Here is a 20,529-nt window from a genome sequence, read left to right as displayed (position 1 = left end):
GCTCATCTTTTCAGATGTCCAGTGGGATCCATGGTCTCAGGAAACAATATGAGGTACACCTCAGGGTACCTCACCCTGCCTAGACTCCAGGTTCAGAGCCTGTCCTAGTGGCTTCTGTGAGGGTCCAATGAAGATGACAAGTGGTAGTTGGGAGATGAAAACGAGGCTCTCTCTCCCACAGGATAGAGTGCTCACTTGCAAGGCCAGGTCTGAGCACTAACTGCAAGGCCAGAGGCCACCAAGGGGCACCAGTGAGGGGGAAAAAAAACAGGGCCCCACAATTGGGATGAAGATGAGACCCCAGGCATGGCACTACTGGGAAGGGACAGATCTGGTGAGGGGTCAGGAGCCTCTCCGAAGGGGAAGTATGGTAAGTGGTAATGAACCAGGATCCTAGAGCCGGTCATCTTTCCCCAGCCATAGTGGAGCAAATGAGAAGCAGGTGGCCACGCCCCAGTGCCTAACCCAGCCCCAGTGCCCAGCCCCAGCCCCAGGAAGAGCCTCACGTTGCACATCTCTCGAACGATGGCCTTCTCCTTCTCGCTCAAGTCTTCCTCACAGCTGTCCTGAAGCTGCCGGTCAAGGTTCTCGTGTACTTCTAGAACCTGAAGAAACAAGTGTCACAGCCTCAAGAGACACTCAGGAAACCAGGGAGGCTGGACAGGGACTTCAGGTGGTCTTGCTTCACGAGCCCACACCCAGCCTTGCAGGACATGGCGGTTTCTGCTAGCAGCCATTAAGACTGAGTACCCATGCACATGTGTGGGTGACAACTATGATATACATACAAAGGCAGGCACGAGACCCTGAAATGCTACTGTGTTCATGTACGCAAGCCTACTCCAGACACTAGAGTCCCCTGAAACCTGCCTGCTGAACCTAGAGGCACAAGGCTAGCCTGGACCTCCACTTCTAGCCTCACTACCACACCAGGCCTCTCTCTAGCCTTAGGAGAACACTTGTCAGTCTCCTCAGCTGCAGCACCTCAGGCTGAGCAGACAATTGACACACTCATGACCACATTCAGCGTAAGTCCCATGGTGCTCCAGGCAACCATGTGCCCCCAGCCACCAAGAGACACAGTCTCCCACCCCCACTAAGTGCCCTGAGCTTGGAGATAAAGCACTTGAAGAGAAAGGCCCCATGATCCCACGGTCCTACTGTGTGCTCGGGAGGGGCAAACAGTGCATTTTACCTTCATGGCATGCACAACAGCCTCGGGCTTCTGTCCTGCAGAACTGTAGACAGTGGAAGGGGGTGAGGGCAGATCAGGTACAGGACAGGCAGGGCCCTGTGGAAAGAATGACACATGTGAGCCCCCTGGCTGGGTCCCAAATGCCTGTCACTGGGGTAAATGCTAGTTTGGGTTACATGGAATCAACACCCAGACAAGAGACAGGGGCTGGGGGCTGGAAGGACAAGGGTGGAGAAGAGGCATGGATGGGTGAGAGCTGAGCATCCTGAAGCTGACCTTGGCCTAGCTAGTCCCATGCACCTCTTCTGCAGATTGCATGGTGACTTACAGAGCCAAAAGTGGGGGAGGGGGACTCTGTATGTGGAGGGAGAGACCCTGTATGTGGTGGGGGGAGACCCTGTATATGGGGAGAAGATCCTGTATGTGGGGAGGAGACCCTATATGTGGGGAGAAGTCCCTGTATGTGGGGGAAGAAGACCCTGTATGTGGGGAGAGAAGACCCTGTATGTGGGGAGAGAAGACCCTGTATGTGGGAGAGAAGACCCTGTATGTGGGGAGAGAAGACCCTGTATGTGGGGGGGAAGACCCTATATGTGGGGAGAAGTCCCTGTATGTGGGGAGAAGACCCTGTATGTGGGGGGGAAGGCCCTGTATGTGGAGGGAGAAGACCCTGTATGTGGTGGGGGGGAAACCCTGTATGTGGGGGGAAGACCCTGTATATGGGGAGGAGATCCTGTATGTGGGGGGAGACCCTATATGTGGGGAGAAGTCCCTGTATGTGGGGAGAAGACCCTGTATGTGGGTTAAGAAGACCCTGTATGTGGGGAGAGGACCCTGTATGTGGGGGAAAGACCCTGTATATGGGGAGAAGACCCCATATGTGGGGGGAGAAAAGACCCTGTATGTGGAGGGAGAAGACCCTGTATGTGGGGGAAGAAGACCCTGTATGTGGGGAGAGGACCCTGTATGTGGGGGAAAGACCCTGTATATGGGGAGAAGACCCCATATGTGGGGGGAGAAAAGACCCTGTATGTGGAGGGAGAAGACCCTGTATGTGGGGGAAGAAAAGACTGTGTATATGGGAAGACCCTGTATGTTGGGGGAAGACCCTGTATGTTGGGGCAAGATCCTGTATGTTGGGGGAAAGACCCTATATGTGGGGAGAAGACCCTGTATGTGGAAGGAGAAGACCCTGTATGTGGAAGGAGAAGACCCTGTATGTAGAGGCGGGCAGTGGAGGGAGACCACACATGCTGTTCTTCAGATGAGGCATCGCCATCTCAAGAGAGCCAGACAAAGATTCATGTTTACTCAGCCAGTTGAGGAAGGGCCGGGCTCAAACCTACCTGTCCAAGTTCAAAGCCCACCCATTCTCCCCAACTCCTGCTCCCAGTCCTTGCCCTTGGCCCAGTCCTTGTCCCCTGGGTGGTGAATCGGCCACTGGCCACATGTTCAAAGGTAAGAGTAGAAGACAGATCAGTCTGGGCCAGGAGGGGCCTCAGAAAGCTGACTGCTAGAGTACTTGGCCCAGCCTCCCTCCAGCTTCCCTTCTTCCTGCTGGTCCTAAGCAAGGTGAGGGCTTCTGCCCTGGGCAATAAGAAAACTCCAAGAGGTGCTCCAGGAGCAAGTGGGGAGGGAGTGTTCTACAATCAGAGCTCTAGACGATCCTAGACACCTAGGGATCCACAGTGCTAGACGGCTGTACCCTGACACCTGGGGATCCAGAGAACTGGACGGCTGTACCCTGGCACCTGGGGATCCGGAGCTCTAGACGGCTGTACCCTGACGCCTGGGGATCCAGAGCTCTAGACAGCTGTACCCTGGCACCTGGGGATCCAGAGCTCTAGACAGCTGTACCCTGGCACCTGGGGATCAGCCTGAAAACAGAGCTACTCACTCTGCAAGACATGGACCCTAAAGACTCCTCCCAACAATCAGAGAAGCTGGGAAAAGAGGGCTGAATTCTGTCCAGCCATGGTCATCATACAAGCCCAGTAGGGGCTTTGAGGTCGTCCTTATGCCCAGAGTCTTCCACTGACAGCCTGTCTACCGAGTCTATTTCCCTCGGGCTACCTGGCATGGATGATCCCCACGGCCTCACAGGCTGATCTGCTCCTGTTTCACCAACAGGTTCCAGAACAGGCATGGGGGCTCTGCCCCAACAGGGCTCAGGATCTAGGAAAGTCAGCATTGGACATGGTCCCTTTAACTGACACTTGATTCATGCCTTAGCCTGCTCTGAGCCTCAGTTTCCTCCCTTGGATAAGAGAAAGGGTCCTATGTCCCAGGAAGCATACAAAGCTCTGGAAAATGCCCAGTGGGTATTTTCGAACTCTAGTCCAGGCTGCCTGGCTGGTAAATAGGAAAACAAATAGGGAAAGGGAGTAAGTGGGTTGGGGACGTATTACCCACAGGACTGCAGCCCAAGCTAGGCTGGACTAGAGCAGAGTTCACACTTCCCCCACTGGCCAGCAGAGGGTGCCAGACAAATGAATAAAAAGACGTCTGGTCCCAGCACCTCGTCCTAGGTGGATACTGCCACCCTGTCCCAAGGAAGACCCTAAATCCTAGTCCACGCTGATGCCACCAGCCTCCGTCCTCATCTGTACCTGTTTCTAACTGACTGCTGTGGGCCCCTCCAGGAAGCAGCTGCAAAAGAAATGCAGGCGGCAGGTGGACAGATTGTTGCGCAGTCCAGCCCTCCTGGCTCAACTCACCCGAGCAGCGGGTATCGGGGAGGGCAGGACATGGGGCTCTGAAAAGGGTAATGGTCATTGCTCGACATTTAAAGACTGATTTAGAGTGACTGATGCATTGGGGTTAGCATCATGCGGGCCCTCCAAGGCCTCCCCATCACCAAGCACCTGCACTGGGCAGATCAATCCCGAGTGATAAAACAAACCCCTCTCCCAGACGAGGACAGTGATGTGAGCTTGCCAGAGTAGGTTGATGTACGTGAACCTGACACATGGGTCTCTGCCACTCCAGAGTTGGTACCGAAAGTGTAGAGACCAGCTTTTCCCAAGATGCCTGTTCAAGCCCGACTGCTCCTGTCAGGAAGCTGGGATTACAAACCACCTCCTCCCTAGGCTGGCAGTCTTTTTACCTGGGGACTTTCAGTGTTTGACCTTGTTGCCCTGTTGAGCCCTAAGCACCTTAAGGAGACTGACCCCAGGACGGAGGAGGCAGCGACCCAGCAGTGCCAGTCAGGCCCACAGCCTTGACCTCTGAGCTTCAGTAGCTCCAGTAACTGCTATGGCTGGCATCCACAGGGCATTCCACCCCAAAGGCCTGCCTGTCACCTCAGCTCCCCCTGCCCTCTGCCCCTTGGGTCACTATCCTAAACAGAGATGATCTGAAGGTCTTAAGTTCATGGCGACCATGGAACAGAGATATCCGCTGATCCACAACACCACACTGACCCCTGACCTCCAGGCCCATTTGAACATCAGTATGCCTTTGACTGCGAGGTCCTGTAATCCACTAGCGCCCCATAAGGTTCTAAGGATGCAGGAGCCCAGAGTCCCTGTCCCAGAAGAGTGGAGAGTAAGAAAGGTCACTCGGGGGCTGGCAGTCCAAGCCCAGGCTTTTGCCCATGGCTGTACTAGACATGACAGGGGCTGAGCCACACAAGGGCCACTCAGAGCAATTGTAACAGTTCTGGATCAGGGACACTTACGTTCTGCAGGACTTCCTGGTAGGAGGGCGGCAGGGATGAAAGCTGGGATTCTGAGTGGTATGGAGAGAAGCCTTTCCGCAGAGTCCGGAACTCTCCAGAGCCTGCCTGCTGCAAAGGAAGGGGAGGCAGAGTCAGATCCAGGGATGGTGGAGGGGTCAAGGCCCTCCATGCCAACACCTTGTCCTGACCCAGGCCCTGCTCTTAGTAAGCATGTCGTCCTCTGTCTGCTCAAGCACCCCCTCCTGGATACCTGAACACAGCTCACAGGCTGCCTCTGCCATCAGTTAGACAACCCCTTCTCCCCACTCATCCCAAAGTAGGCCTGGGTGTTGGTCCTCTGAATCCGCAGGAACCAGTGCACGCCAGTGCGTGAAAGGGCAATGGGAAGGAGGGAGGATGGGCACACACGTGTGCTGCCCTAAGGTAGCTCTCCTAGGAGTGAAAAGAGAAATATATATATATATTCTGAAAGTCAGGATAGTGACCCAAGAACAGGGGCCAGAGTCCCTAAGGGCCAGGGAAACCTCATAGCTGACAAGGTTTGGTCCAGACTGTCGACCTTCTAGGTCCAGCCCCACAGAAGACAGCCTTCCTTCCTTCCTTCCTTCCTAAGCCACCAAGACTTCAAAGGAGAGGAGCGAGCAGATAAAAACTGCAGAGGAATGTCCATAAATCAGCAGGCTGCTGAGTTCCCCAAACAAACCAGAAAGGGAGGAAGCCAGGCTGGCTGACAGGAAGGGACAGCAGCCCTATAAATGGGGTCCCTCCTCCCACCCAGCAGCATGCTCATCCAGCCTGGGAGGGATCCCCACATTCCACTGCTGGCCTCCTGCCAATCACAGGGGCTAGCCCCCATTTCTCAGACCTCCCACCGCCCAACTGCCAGAGCTGCTAGCCTTTGCCACCTGCAGGTGGAGACAAGGAAAGCTCAAACAAAAGACAGAAGTGTCCAGACCACCAGATAAAACGCTAGGATTACCACTCCCCCACTATATCACCCCCAACCTGGAGAGCCCAGAGTCTAGTCAAAAGAAGTCTGTCAACCGGGCAACAGGGGGTGTACGGAGATCTGTTGGGCCATGGAGCAAGGGCAGAGGGTTGGGGCTGTTTCCTCAGCCTTGGGTATGACCCAAGTTCATGAGGGCACCCAGAAGCCTCTTGAGGTAACACCACATGGCTCTTACAATAGGCGTGGCCCCAGCAGCAGCATCTGCAAAGAGATCTCCTAAAAGACCTTGTAAAAGCAGAACTGTGATACCCGGGCTGTGGACTTGCGGAGGCCACCCCAAGGCACTAGAGACCACAAGGGCCAGATCTAGAGCAGTGCCCTGAGACTAGGTCACAAGAGACTGGACCCAAGTACCCGGTATTCCTTAACCCCACCATGAGTGACCCCCTTCCACAGCCACCATGCCTCCCTATGGGGTTACCCCAGCTCCATTCAAAACCATAAACTAAACCACAGCCGGCTCTCTATGACCACAAAATACTCTCCATCAGAGAACACCTTCAAAAATGAGCTCTGAATGCCCGCACATAAAAAACACCCATGGGTCCTCACAGGACCTGCCTGCTGAGGCTGCTCTGTGGAGACATGAAAACAGCACTGCCACCTTGCCACCTTTATTTGCTGGACAAAATGAAGACAAAGGCAGGTTGCCAGCCCAGTAGAGAACACACAGTGACATCCCACTTGGCCACAGACCCAGGAACAGCAACCGATTGTAGCCTGGGCTCTTTCCCGCCGGCCCAGGATCAGGATGGCAGGACCTGTCCTGTCCTGTCCTGACCCACACACAGGATTAAGCCTGGGCTGGGCCTTCCTGCCCACGGCTTCTCTGGCCCTCAATCAGAGGCTCCTAGGCAGTTAAGCACTATAACTGGCAGTCAAACACTGTAAAGTACTAAGGTTTCAAGGTTTCCTCCCCTCGGACCCCAGATTCCCCACAGCTTCCTGGATAATTTCCTTGGGTAAGGTGGGGGTTTCCAATTAGCAGCACACAACTCCCCACCCCTACTTTGGGTACGCATCTATAAATATTTGCATGTGCGTAAGACTTTATTAGCAAGCCACAGAGCCAGGCAGGAAAATGCACACACAATCTCTCATTAAGGGGCAATGTGACTAATGACGCATCAAATGAGTAACCACGGCCGCACTTAACTCCAAATTAAAAACACTGCTAGTTGCCGCCTAGATCCCTGGGCAGAACCAAATTCCTGTTCTCATCTCAGAGGGGAGGCAGGGGCTACAGACGCCTTGAGGCGCACGGCATTTGCTATGGTTGAGCTAAAGGCCTTCTAGGAAGTCGCCTGCCCTGACATCCTAGCGGGCAGAGGGGAGGCTGAATCTCCCTGAGCCTTCTCAGGACTACAGGAAGACTCACAAGTCCCCTGAAGTTGGAGCAGCTAACTCTATGCCCCTCCCTCTTTTCTGAGCATCCAAGGCCAGCATGCCCCCTTTTGCCCTACTCCTAAGACTTCTGAGGGCAGCATGAGAATTCTGAACTAGGAGCGAGGAGACCCAGGAGGCTGCAGGGTTCCTTTGCACTGAGACTTCAGAGTGGAGAACAGTTCTGGCTTCTACCCAACAGCATCACCTAATGCCACCCCCCTCGGGGCCTGGGAAAGCCTTGCCATGTAACCTCTGGCTACCCCACTGTACCCAACTGGGCCTTGATACTCCCAGGCTCCAGTGCCTTCCTATTCCCAGGAATCTCTGCATGTGGAGCCTTCGGGAAGTGAGCCCCACTAGAGTCGTGCTGGAGAAACCCCGGCAAGCATTGTTGGCGGGGGTGGGGGAGTGTATAGAGACAAGGAGGCTGCCAATCCCATGGCCCATCCTCCCAAGATTCCTTGATGGAGAAGGCGAATGGCCAGAGGCTGTATAGGGACCCCTTCCAGGGCTGTGCTGGAGGGAGCATGGCTCACGTCTCCCTACTCCAAACTCTCATTCCCTAAGATGTGCCATCTCTAGGCAGCACTCGTGTGTTCACAAGGCACTTGGAGAGGACAAACCAAGTAGGAGGCATGACACCCTGCCACATGGATGCAGCCAGGCCTGGAGTGGAATCCTGTGTGCTAACCCAGTGGCCTGCCTGCAGGGGTCACTCGGACCTGAAGGCCCAGAGTCTCTTGCTGATCCAAGAACAACCAAGAAAAGAGCTATAGGATCAACCAAGGACCTAGAGCCCACGCCTGCTGTGCAAGCCTGCTGTGCGAAGTTGGGCTTTTCAAAGGGCATGGGGTCCTTGCAGACACCTCATTCCCTAGCAGCCTCCAGGACACTGAACACGTCCTGGAGAACTTGAGCACACAGTGAAACATGGCCAGAGCCCAGGGTGGCTCCTTTGAAGGGGCCACTTTTCACTGCAGATGAGAAAGACCCTGCTTCTATCTTGGAGGTGGGAGGCCACTGCTTCAGAAATTATCACTCTCCCTGCCAGGGATGTGTGCAGGACTGGAGAGGAAACCTACCCATGTCCTCCAGGCTATGGGAGGGGCTCCACAGGGAGCTCAGGCACCACTTTGCACCTCTCCCAATCCCACCAGTGGGCCTGCCTCCCAGGTCTGATGACCTTCCTCTATTGTCTTTGGCGTAAAGAGGCAGGTTGTGGGATTGGTCACCAAAGTGTAATTAGTGACCTGGGTAATCTGAATAATACACTGGGAGCCTCAGCAGCCTGCAAGCATCACTCCACCCAGGGAAACAAACAACTCACCATCTCACTGGCCCGGCTGGAAACAGAGGGAGGACCAGGGGCGGCAGAGGGAGGACTGCAGGCAGCAGAGGAAGGACTGCAGGGCAGGCAGAACACGGGCCTCTAGGAAGCTGTTATCCTACCAGGGCAGCCAGGGCCACAGACTGACCTGCGCTCGGTGGACCTAATCCACAGCAAAGCCTACCAGAATCCGGGCTGTCACTTGTGTTGGGTGGAATTCCCAATGTGGGAACTCACGGGCAGAGGAAGGAAATAAGCACAGTCTCCAAAGACAAGTGGCCTCTGCCAGAGCCTACGGGCACTTCAGGGCATGCATTGCACCAGTCCGGTCACTCAGACCCCATAGAGGAGAGCAGGAGGATTGGGGGGGGGGGGGGATACAAATGGCACTCCATTGCAGATGTCAGTTGATGTAGAACCTGGACACTTTGTAATGGCCTGGCTGGCATGCAGTCATGTTGCTACAGATCAGTGGCTCTCAACTGGTATGACTGTCCCTGGGGACATCTGGAGAAGTCTAAGATATCTTTGGTTGCCACAACTGCTGTGAGTACAAGCCAGGGCGGCTTCCAAACCTCCAACAGTGAGCAGGACCGTCTCTGTAACAAAGAGCTACCAGGCCCATGTCTCCACAGAACCAGAACTTGGACCAGAGTAGTGCAAGGCCTCCCGGACAGGAACTGTGGGGCAGGCAGCTCAGAACTGAGGGAAGAAGACAGGGGCGAAGTCACTGAAGGCCTAAAAGCTTGGGAAAGATGTCTTCCAGGGAGTCTTCCACAAAGCTGCTCACATAGGCTCAAAAGACCAAACATTATGTACAGTCCCAGCCCAGTGTCGATGGGCTGAGCTTTGACCCATGACCTTTACCTCTGGGGGAGCCACCACTGTGTTGGCCAGACCTTTGCTCCACCATTCACTGGGGTAACCACCTCCAGCCCTGCACTTCAAGCATCCTGCGCAGAACTGGGATGTGATGGGGCAGTGTCAGAAAGAGTCGGGGGGTGAGGTCAGGAGGATATGATATTCCCACCAGCACACAGGCTCCTGCCTCAGGCTGGCCAAGGGATACCACTGCAGGACTCACTGTTACACGGCAAAGCAGAGCTGATGCGAGCTCAGAAGGGGCAGGTGTAAAAAGAATCTTAAGGGAGGACTAGGACATTCTGGAGGTGGTCGGCGCCCAGGAAAAGGATGAATGTGGAGAGGAGACACAGCAGACACACCACACAGCACTTAGCAGCCCTCCTGCCCCTCAGAGCCACTGCAAACCCCTCCCCTAGTAGCTCTACCTGGAGCCGGCTTCTCTGGCAGCTGTAGGGGCGGGGCAGCTGGAAGGAAAGAAAACAGCATCACCCTGCCAGTCTATGCCATCTGCCCAGTCCCTTTCCTGGGACAGGGACTGACTAAAGCCGTGGGCTCTTAGCAGTGCCAGGTAGTTTTACCACACGCAGGGCCAGAATAGAGGATGCTAAAAAGCCACCCGATGTTTGAGACAAGGGTCAACTGAGCGCGGCCCCAGCCTAAAGCTCAAATACCCTTCCGAGGGAAAGCAGCCTCCTGAAGGGCCTAAGGGCACCCCCAAAGCCCCAGCCAGTTCTGAGAGGCCAGTGGGAGACATCCAGAAATGCCAACTGGATCAGCTTTCTTTGAGCAGTGGCTTTGGCTGGGGGCCCGAGGCTTCTTTTCATTAGCACTAGATCAGGTAAAAAAGTCACTGCACCTGGCTGACTCCACCTAGTCAGTTTCATACTCAACATCCCACTGTCAGACCTGGCAGAGGGACCAGCCAGACCACAGGGCCTGACAGAGTGGCTCACCCACGGGACAGCCAGGTCCCTCGCCACACCCAGGGACTATCACACCCTTCCAGGTCCTCTGTTGGTTCACTGAGATGAGAAAGAGATCGGCTGGAGGGGATGGGGGAACATCTGGAGGGATGCAGACTTAGAGTGTGAAAGCCTACTGTAGATGGGTAAGTGTGAACCAGCTCCCTGGGCCACTGTTTGCTATACATACCCTGCAGCCAGACAGGGGCTCACAAGGCTATAGAGTGGCTCCCAACATGGCTCTCACTACCAGCTGGCCCACATCTGTCTTTTCCACAACTGCCTTTTAACTCTCTGAGTGACACAGATGGCAGGTAGGTAAATCCGTGGCCTTGTTTTACAGATAAGGAAACTGAGGCAGAGAGGTTACACCAGCTGCCCAGTGCCCTCCGGCAGATAGGTGGCACTAGTTAGCCATCTTTAGGTTTTGTTCAACATGACTCCAGGTAGATGCTCCCTAAGCCTTCACTGCTGAAGCACAGAGCAAAATGCTTGGACCCTCAGGGGCCACCTGGATACCCTGCCCTTCTGCTGCGGCTGGACAGCAGGGTCCCTAGCAAGGAGCAGCCATAAAGACTTGGGTCCTTGCTAAATAGCATCTCAAGTCCTCCAGAGTCATGGCACTGCACTGCTCAGGCAGGAGGCAAAATGCCAGCCCAGACATCACAGGGGGCACACCAGAAGTACCCCGAGTTCCATGAGAAGTTAGTGGACCACAGCAGACGCTAGCCAGCCAAACTGAAAGGCAGCAAGAAGCCAGGAGGTGGTGGCATACACGTTTAGCCCAGCACTTAGGAGGCAGAGGCAGACAGATCTCTGTGAGTTTGAGGCTAGTCTGGTCTAGAGAGAGTCCAGGACAATTAGGGTTGTTACACATAGAAACCCTGTCTCGAAAAACCAAAAACAAAAAAAAGCAATGACTTTATAAGGACACATGGATGGGGCAGCCCCACTCTCCTCAGTAATGTGAGAAACAAAAACCGTGAGGCTTCGGATGGTGGTAGACGGTTCCAAACCCAGAAAAGGACAACATGTAACACTCCCTATAGGGACAGCTGGGGACACTTGGGATAATGAAAAGGCAGAGAGATAAGGACCGCCCACCCAGGAGTGCTCCCAGGGCCACAAGCAGGCACTGTTTGAAGTCACCATCTTTCCTGACTCACAGGGAGGAAACTAAGGCACAAAAGACAAGAGTTTTGCCTGAAGCCACAGGTTAACAATGGGACAGAAATGGCTTGAACTCAGATCCACCCATGCTCAGACCCACTTCCTGATGCCACACAATGTGTCCAATTGCCCCTCCACTCACGTGGTTAAGTCCTAACCCCTTGCCCTAACCTTAGGGTGACACCCCTTTTGAGGTGGAGGTCTTCTTAGGGGTGAACAGGTTAAAGTAAGGTCATTAGGGTGAGCCCTCATCCAAAGTGAATGGTGTCCTTGTGAAAGAACAATTAAGTCAAAGACAGAAGAGTAAGAGGAACACAGGGAGACGTGTCAGCAACAAGCCAGGGGAGGGATCAGGAGAACCAGCCCTGTTAGCACCCTGATCTTCAACAGGCAGCGTCTTAGACAAAGTTTGGTAGCCTGTGCGTTTCCCCAACTCCGGCCCTTGTATGTGGAACTCAACAGTCCAAGACACTTCATTGGGCCTCCATGCCAGGAACACTCCCTCATCCAGGCTTCAATTTCTCTACCTGTGTCTGGTATAAATCACGGGCTGCATTTAGCAGCCCCGTGGTACCTGGCACTGTGTGGGAGAACGTGGAGGTTTTGGAATAGAGGAGGGCAAGGGTGCTTCCCAGCCATATGGCTGAACCACAGCCTCCCTCCCACAGCCCCAGCGGCAGCTGCAGCCACAGTGGGCCCTCTGGCCTCAGTGAGAGAACACCAGGGTCGCTTGCTCTTTTGTGAGCCTGGCTTCTTGGCGGGCCTGGAGGCTTCATTTATCAGCCCAGCAGGGGGCTAACCGGAGGCCCCAGCTTCAATTACTGCTGCCCCCACCCCAGGTCCCGGCTGGGTACAGAGGATCTGCAGCAAGAATAATGTGCATGGCGTCCTGGGATGAATCATCTCGGAGGAAGCAGCTGTGTTGATGAAATTTTGAAGCCGACACGAGAAAGAAAATATGAACTGCACTACGGTAATTTAGCCTGTGAACACCCTGGCACATTTTTAATTAAAGCTATTTCGGAGTTAAATAGAGGCTGTGGGGGAGGGGTGGGAGAAGTGGGGGTAGGAGTCACGAGACTCTCTGGCCTCCCACTCCAACCCCAAGGACACATCACCTTACATTATCGTAGAGAATATTCCTCACTCCTGCTTCTCACCAGTGGGCAACTGCTCTGCTTTGCGAGGAGCTGGGGGTTTCCGCTGGATAGGATTTCATGACAGAAACATGAAATTCACACACCAGAGCCCAGAGGCTGAGGGGTGAGGAGTGCGGACACTCGCCTGTTATCACTGTCTCCTTGCCTCCTTCCTCAAGGTGCCCAAACACGGCCCCAAGCCACAGCATGGTGGTCTACACCGATGGTATTCTTGCTACCTAACATAGCAACCACCCTTATTAAGGCAATCTTCCCATGCCTGGATGAGAATCAGCTCCCTTCAGGGCCTAGGAGACTGGGTAGAAAGCGGCTGGGGCCGTCCCTGGCTCAGGCACCCAGCTCAACTATGCCAGGTGTTAGAGATGAGGTTGGGGCCACTGAGGCTCTGCAGCCCGTTCCTCAAGCAGTTGGCAGTCGTATGAGGGTAGGGATGGGAATCCACAGGAAAGAACATGACGGGATAGCATTTGCCAAAGACAGATGACAGCCCGGGGCCAAGAATACTCAGAGCAAGTGCAGACACACCAAAAGGTGTGTAGACGGTAGTGTCAGAATATAGAGCAAATCTCTATGGAGAGATGAGACCTGAGCAGTGCTGGATGCTGCGCAGGCCTCAAGGCTCAGCCTCCTGCACAGGGGACCTGAGGGAAGTAGACACAGCTGTGGGTGGGGAAGGCCTCCTTGTGGGACTATGGCTAGTCTAGGAAGGGAGGGAGGGAAGAAGGGAGGGAGGAGTGGGCTGCTATTCCATGGCTTTCACATTCATCTGTAGTACAACTCCATGGCCTGGTTCAACACTTGAAACTGGGATACAGGTTCCCAGGGACAAAGTGACCCTAACAGCAGAGACAAAAGTTCAAGAACAACCCCAATCCCTGCAGAACCAGGAGCATACTTCCCGTGGAAATGGCAATGGGAGAAGCATCCTCAACTTGAAAAGGGCTCCTCTCTCTCTGTCTCTCTCTCTGTCTCTCTCTGTCTCTCTCTGTCTCTCTCTCTCTCTCTCTGCTTCTCTGCCTGTCTCTCTGTCTCTCCCCTCCTCTCTGCCTCTCTTTTTTTCTGCTGCTCCTGTCCCGAGACGCCAGCCTTCGCCCTCCCTTCCCCCTTTTTATGTTCCCTTTTCCCTAATAAAAACCCCCTCCATGTGAAAAGAAAAAGAAAGGAAGGAAGGAAGGAAGGAAGGAAGGAAGGAAGGAAGGAAGGAAGAAGAAAAAGGGCTCCTCGTCTGCCTCCCCCATGGGGGACAAAGGCCAGACGGAGGCTGACGCTGCCCAGAAACCACAGGTCTTGAGTTGGGGCCCTGGAACATGATGTCAGTCTTCCCTCAGCAAAGCAATGGTCCTGCCCACAGGAGAGAGCACAGGAGAGCAACTCCCTTCCCTCCAGGCTGGACATGGACCTTCTCCAAAGCAGATGCTGGCCTTCAGAGGTCCCTGCAGTTCGAGTTCCCGGGGAGCACTGGGGTCCAGGGAGTCTGCCCCACCAGGTGAGACTAGTCCCAGCAGGGCAGCCTATAGCGATTACACAGTGGGACTAAGTTCACTGTTAGGATATCAGTCTCCCAATAGACACCAGTGGACAGAGGAGGTCACAGTTTTCCTATGCAGGGCAATGAGCATCAAGCCCATGGTCACATGGCAGCAGGGCCAGGCATCTGAGCTATTTCTAAGGCTGTTTCATCCAGGGATAGTCACTGATGAGATAAAAAGGTAGATTATTGAATCTACTTTTAAAAAGAAATTACTAGTTTTAATCTAGTTTTAAATGTTTTACATTGGATTGGACTTTTATATATTATGTACAAATTTTATATATTGATACACGAGATTGTGTTAATCTCATAGTGTATATACATTTCTACTCTTATTCAAGGTATTGTACCTATACAATTCTTTTTTTTTTTCCTTTTTTTGGTTTTTCAAGACAGGGTTTCTCTGTAGCTTTGGAGCCTGTCCTGGAACTAGCTCTTGTAGACCAGGCTGGTCTCGAACTCACAGCCTGCCTCTGCCTCCCAAGTGCTGGGATTAAAGGTGTGTGCCACCACCACCCCGCACAACTCATTTAACAATGTAATGCAAATTTCTCGTCCTTGAAAATTATTATTACTAACTATTTAGAATGATAAAGAAATGAAGGTTGGTAGTTAATCACCTACTACAATTGAACTTATAGTCACATTAGGTGAAACAAAGATATATTTTAGATAGACAGGTCATCTTCAAACACTTCAGAGATCTACAGAATATGGCATTTTAAGATGTTTTAAAAACATAGGTCTTTTTTTATGACAATGAGACATGTCTGCTCTTGGCAGCATCAATCTACTTCAGAGAAGATAATGGGCATTAAGAAACTCGACATGGAATTTACTTTCTCTGTAGCAAATGTAAGTCACTGGGCAAGAAGAAAATGCCCATCTCGACTGCTGACAGTATGCTGTCCTTATAGAATAGGCAGGACACAAAAGAGAGTGACTGCCAAACATTGTCAAGAGAAGGAGAGTAAGTCCTTCAGAATATCCTGCTTCACAGAAAAGTCTGTCAGATACACAAGGCCTGTAGGCTGAAGATGGATGCCCCGACGCTGCAGAGAAACTTTGGGTGACTGTTCAGGCAACCAGCTGTTTCTGTTATTTCTCACATTTTTTGGAAGTCACTTACTGACACTTTCTGCTTATTCAGTTAATATTATTTCCTTCTTGGGTCTCTGGGGGAGTTGTAGCCTAGATAGTTATAGTTTTCCTTGTTTACCAGATGCAGAAAGCAAGTAATGATAGAAAGTAAATTAGGTACAAGACTTTGGGTTCACCAAGACAGGAGAGATATGGAGTATTTTCTCTGAATTTGTCAAATGCAAATGAACTAGACATTGTTGGTGTACTTACTGCCTATATATATTATATATAGTTATATACTTATTGCATATAGTTTTTCTTATATTAGTTAGAGCCTTCTTTTTTAATAAATACTTTTTAAAGATTTATTTTATTAATTATATATACAATGCTCTGTCTGCATGTATGCTGTAGGCCAGAAGAGGGCATCAGATCTCACTACAGATGGTTGTGAGCCACCATGTGGTTGATAGGAATTGAACTTAGGACCTCTGCAAGAGCAGCCAGTGCTCTTAACCACTGAGCCATCTCTCCAGCCTATAGCCTTCATTTTACTTTAGACAAAAAAGGGGAAATATAGTGGTATATTATTTGTGTTTTAATAAATAAAGCTTGCCTGAAGATCAGAGGGCAAAGCAGCCATATTAGTCATCAAACAGACCAGGGAGTAATGGCACACATTTAATCCCAGGACTCCTGAGACAGAGGCGGATGGCCTCTGTTAGTTCAAGGCCACCCTGGGCTACACAAGATTAAATCTGTCTAAAAGAGAAACAGAACTTACACAAATCCCAGCACTAGGGAGGTGGAGACAGGAGCCATATAGCTGGGTGGAGAGAGGAAAATAAAGGGGAAGAGACGGGAACTCAGTAGTGTGTGGAGTCTGAGGATTCCTGGAGACAGGATCTCGCCCCTTCGGTCTGAAGATTTGGGAGAGGTAAAAGGTCTCTCTAGTGATTGGCTGCTTTTCTTTTCTGATCTTCAGCTTGAACCCCAATATCTGTTTCTGCGTTTTTATTATTCATGCTACATGGTCACTCAGAGATCAGCAGGTATAAGAGAGGAGGGAGAGGCTAAGATTAAGCCAGGGTGGGGGCTGGAGGGACTGGTCAAGCTGGCTGGGCACAGGAACCCTAATCAGAGCATAACCTCTCATCACCTGCCATCCCCACCAACAGCAGAAATGTTTGTCACCATCTTCAAGAAGGGCGACACCCTTTCATCAAACACCTGCCATGATTACCTAGTGCTGCTCCTTCTGCACAGACCACAAGCCCAGCTGTCTACGTGAGCAGGGTTAGGTCTGGGAGGCAGGAAGGTAGCCCTAATGAGGAGTGGGCTAGCAGGGGATGGGGGTTTCACGTGGCTCTGTCAGAGGGATAAAGTGGACCATTCTCTCTACCAATTATGTGACCGTCCTCTCTGGCTGGGCCCAGTGCCAACCATGTGATGCCTGCCCACACTGGGGAAGCAAGCAGTCAACATGGCTGGCAAGACCCGGCTACCCCTGAGCCTGGATTAGAGTGAGGATTAGGCCTGTGACCAGGCTTTCCAGAGACAGCTGGAGAGACCACAGGGGTGGGGAGGAAGCGATGGGAGCTCCAGAGAAGCTGGAGATGGGACGGTCTCCAAAGCAGTGGTCATCAGGGTACAGTAGCCAGTACCCCTGTAGTCCACTTACCTGTGGGGGGTGCTTGTCGCCCTCCAACAGCTTCACCTTGGTCTCCAGTGGCCTGATGTAGGTGGAGGAGGGATCTGAAGGACAGATAGGAAGAAGAGGGCGTGTTAGCCACCAGTGGACCACCCCATGGGCAGACCCCAGCCTACCCTGGCACTCCCTCCAGGTAGTCCCTCAAATCTGCTTTCCAGGACGATGATGGTGTGTTCCCCCGCCTACATGTCCCGGGGGTGATTCCTTCTGTTTCCAAAACGTTTCAGGCTCAAAAGTAGTTGGCATAAGTTAGACAAGGAAGACCTGCTCAATCATCAGTCATGGAGCCCACTTCAAACACATCCCAAGAAACGAAGTCTACCCACACTGCCCCTGCTTTTTCATCCCAGAAAAACAGGCAAAAATCTCACTACACACGGCCCTCATTCTGCTGTGCCCGTCTCTGACTACCCCACAGCCCCAGGTCTGCTCCCCCAGCAGGGCAGAGTGGCAAACCCATCATCATGCAGCCTAGGCACCTGGCTTGGTGGGATCAGGGAACAGAATTAGGAAACCTGAGTCAAGCCGAAAATGGGGGGCTGCAGGGCCGGTCCCAAGCACCCTGAGGGGCTGACAGGATGCGACACCTCGCAGCCACATAGCCACCCACAAGACAGACTTTGTACCTCTTGGTAGAGACCACAAGGCTAACTGGCCAGCTGGGACTCTGCCCATCTGCTTAGTGAGTCACCACCTGTATCCCTACTCCCAAAAGATGGGGAATCCCCTAGGTACTTCATACTCTAACCCTTAACCTCAGAAGGCACAGGGTAGCAGGCTCTCTAACCAAAGCCAGCTACTGAATCCACCTCAGGGGACTTGGGGCCGGGGTATAAGCTCCAAGGGCTTCTATAATTCCTAGGTGGACAGAAAGGGCTTAGGAGCTGCTGTGGACAGGACAGGACAGGCATACCACGTCAACCATGGGAACAACAAGACATCTGTCCACTCTAGCACAAGGCTAGCATGACCCCAGGGGAGCCCACCCCTGATGTTCTCAGGTCTCACACTGGTATCTTGCCCCTCTCCTTCACCCTCAGGCTCTAATAAGAAACAGATGTGGAGGCCACCGCTGCCACTCAGGAACATAAGTCCCCAGGAGTGCCTAAGCCCACACAGGTGGACCCTGACCTGCCTGCTATGGACACCTTTTCTTCCCCAGAGGGGCCTGAAGAACCCTCAGGAGTCCCCACCCACTCTGCCTGGGTCCACAGAGCCCAGCAGAGCATCTGGTACAGTCCAGGCTAGGAAGAGATATGGGAACAGGGGTTCAGGGAGCAAGGCCCAGCCCACTTGGAGCTGGAGAACACAAACACTCCTCCTCATCCCCAGTAGTCACCTCTTAGGAATGTGGAGCTTTTATAGAGGAGGGGAGGAGGGCAGCTCCCTGGTAAGGCCTGGCCAGCCCACCCTCAGGAATGGCAACAGTACCGGGCACAGGGTGGCTCCACTGGGGTGATGCTGCCTTGGGGCCCACAGCATTACACTGCTCCATACAAAAACTAGAGCTCCGAGTTTCTAGGTCCCTCACATACAGGAGATGTAACTCAAACAAACTAGCCTTTGGGACCACCCTGGGCAGAGCTTTGGAGAGGAGCAGCTTACTCAAGTAGAGGCACAAGAATGCCTACCTACCTCTCTCCTGGATTCCCTGCTACATAAAATTCCCTGGCGGGGCTGCAAACATACACATACACACGCAAACACTCTCTCTCTCTCTCTCTCTCTCTCTCTCTCTCTCTCTCTCTCTCTCACACACACACACACACACACACACACACACACACACGGGGTTCCTAGGCATGGTTCCGAATTCAGACCAAGATCCAGCAAACAGTACCAAGTGGTGGTGGTAACTGGCACCCCATCCTTTACAGCCACAGAACCGTTCAGAAAGTGAGCATGTCACCCATCCATCTCCCTCCGTGGATTCCTGGTGGGTGGGCAAGAAGCCTCCAGCATTTAGCATCTACCCTTTCAGTCAGTGGTGTGGCTCACATGAGGAACATGTGATTTTTTTTTTTACTTATGCTATTTCTAGTCAATTTCCAAGTAATTCTAGAGCAAGAGGAGATCTTCCTTTTAAATTAGAAGAGTGGGTTAAATTATAGTGCCTTCCCACTCCTCCCCCCCACACCAGTCACTCAACTTTGAATTCTCCATGTGTGACCCTGTCCTCATCCTGTTCCCCAAACTAGACTCCCACCATGGGTCAGGGCAGAAAAGAAGGAAGAGAGAAAAGGGGGTCCTTCCAGGCTGGAGCTGGAGAGCTGGACACTAGGTCCCTAAGAAGAGGCTCCCCTTTCTCATTGGCCCTAAAAGTCATTCATGAGCTCATCAGGTGCCTCCCAGGCTCCAGGAGATGAGCAGGTAATTAAATTAATCCCAAGGCCTGCAGTAATGAGGGCTAGGCCACAAGGGAGAGAAACACCACTTCCCAGCTAAGCCGCTTGTAGGCAAAACGAAGGAAGTGATCACGGGAGAGGCTTGTGATGAGCTGGCTGAGGTGTGCTCTGGGACCCACCTAATCCTCTTGGCACCCATCTGTCCACTCCTGGGAGGGTCCTGGTCCGGCTCACTTCCTAGGTACAGACTCCAGCCCCTGCTTCTCCCTCCTCGGGCATCCTCTGATCCCTAGGGAGCCTGTGGATAGACCTCTGCTCTGGCTCTGTCTGAAGAGCCCTGAGCTTGTCCTGCTGATGACCTTCAGGCCAAAGGAGAGGCTGGGTCACGTGGCCCTTATGGTTTTCCCTTCCTGCCTTCTCCTCCTGGCTCTGGGGCCATGGACTTCCGCTGGCATCTGCAGCGGTGGTGACTCTCACAGGACCCAGCAGCCGGCATCCTAAGGAAGGAGGACCCACCGCAGGCACTGCCCTTGGGTTTCAGAAGGCATTTCCCATGTCTGCTTACCCAGCTGAGTCTCCAAAGTACTCAAGTCAAGGAATGGAGTCCAGAGGGCTATCTAAGTATCTACCCCAGAAGCCTGGGGAGGGAAGTGGAGTCGCAAAAGATGGAAGAAGCCAGTTAAAGGGCAGCCATGTCAGCTAGCCCATGCACCAAGGGCTCTGAGGGGCAGGGAGGGAGCACCAAGTGCTGTCCACTTAGAGTGTGGATGGGGAGCAGGGCGGGGTGGTGGCAGAAAGCCTCAGGGGGGTCAGGTGAAGTGGAGAGGATGCTCAGAAGCTGTGAGGGCCTGAGGAGAGGGGCAGGAAGCCAGCAGGGTCCCCTGCAGCTGAAGGGAAAGTGGGAAGGAGGTGGAGGTTCAGCAGCTGCCTCCTCCCTGGGTTCCCCACCGGTGCTGCCTTTCTTCCCATCCTTCCTCCTGAGCAAGGTCCCCCAACTTTATCACCGCTTCCCTGACAACCAAACCTCACGGCAGATCATTTGCAGGTAACCTGGGCACATGATGCCGCTGGCCCCAGCCCCCTCCATGGGGACTTGTGTCCAGCAGC

The 20,529-nt window shown here is 53.1% G+C and overlaps 1 protein-coding gene across 2 annotated transcripts in view; it reads right to left on the bottom strand.

The window, feature by feature from the left end:
* The window catches only part of Ccdc85c (coiled-coil domain containing 85C), a 71,614-nt gene that overhangs the window by 3,053 nt on the left and 48,032 nt on the right, over window positions 1-20,529 (bottom strand). The window contains exons 2-5 of one of the 2 annotated variants that reach the window (XM_075948463.1): window positions 17,048-17,121; window positions 4,875-4,982; window positions 1,196-1,291; window positions 507-605 (exon numbers count right to left, since the gene is read on the bottom strand). In XM_075948463.1, coding sequence (XP_075804578.1) covers window positions 507-605; window positions 1,196-1,291; window positions 4,875-4,982; window positions 17,048-17,121 — 377 coding nt within the window. The remainder of the gene's footprint in view (window positions 1-506; window positions 606-1,195; window positions 1,292-4,874; window positions 4,983-17,047; window positions 17,122-20,529) is intronic. The other variant, XM_075948462.1, reaches the window with a different exon arrangement.

This window comes from Microtus pennsylvanicus, chromosome 14 (genome assembly GCF_037038515.1).
Source record: "Microtus pennsylvanicus isolate mMicPen1 chromosome 14, mMicPen1.hap1, whole genome shotgun sequence".
In the NCBI taxonomy this organism is placed as follows: Eukaryota; Metazoa; Chordata; class Mammalia; order Rodentia; family Cricetidae; genus Microtus; species Microtus pennsylvanicus.
The sequence above is the reverse complement of the archived record's forward strand: the minus strand, read 5'-3'. Positions and strand labels throughout refer to the sequence as shown.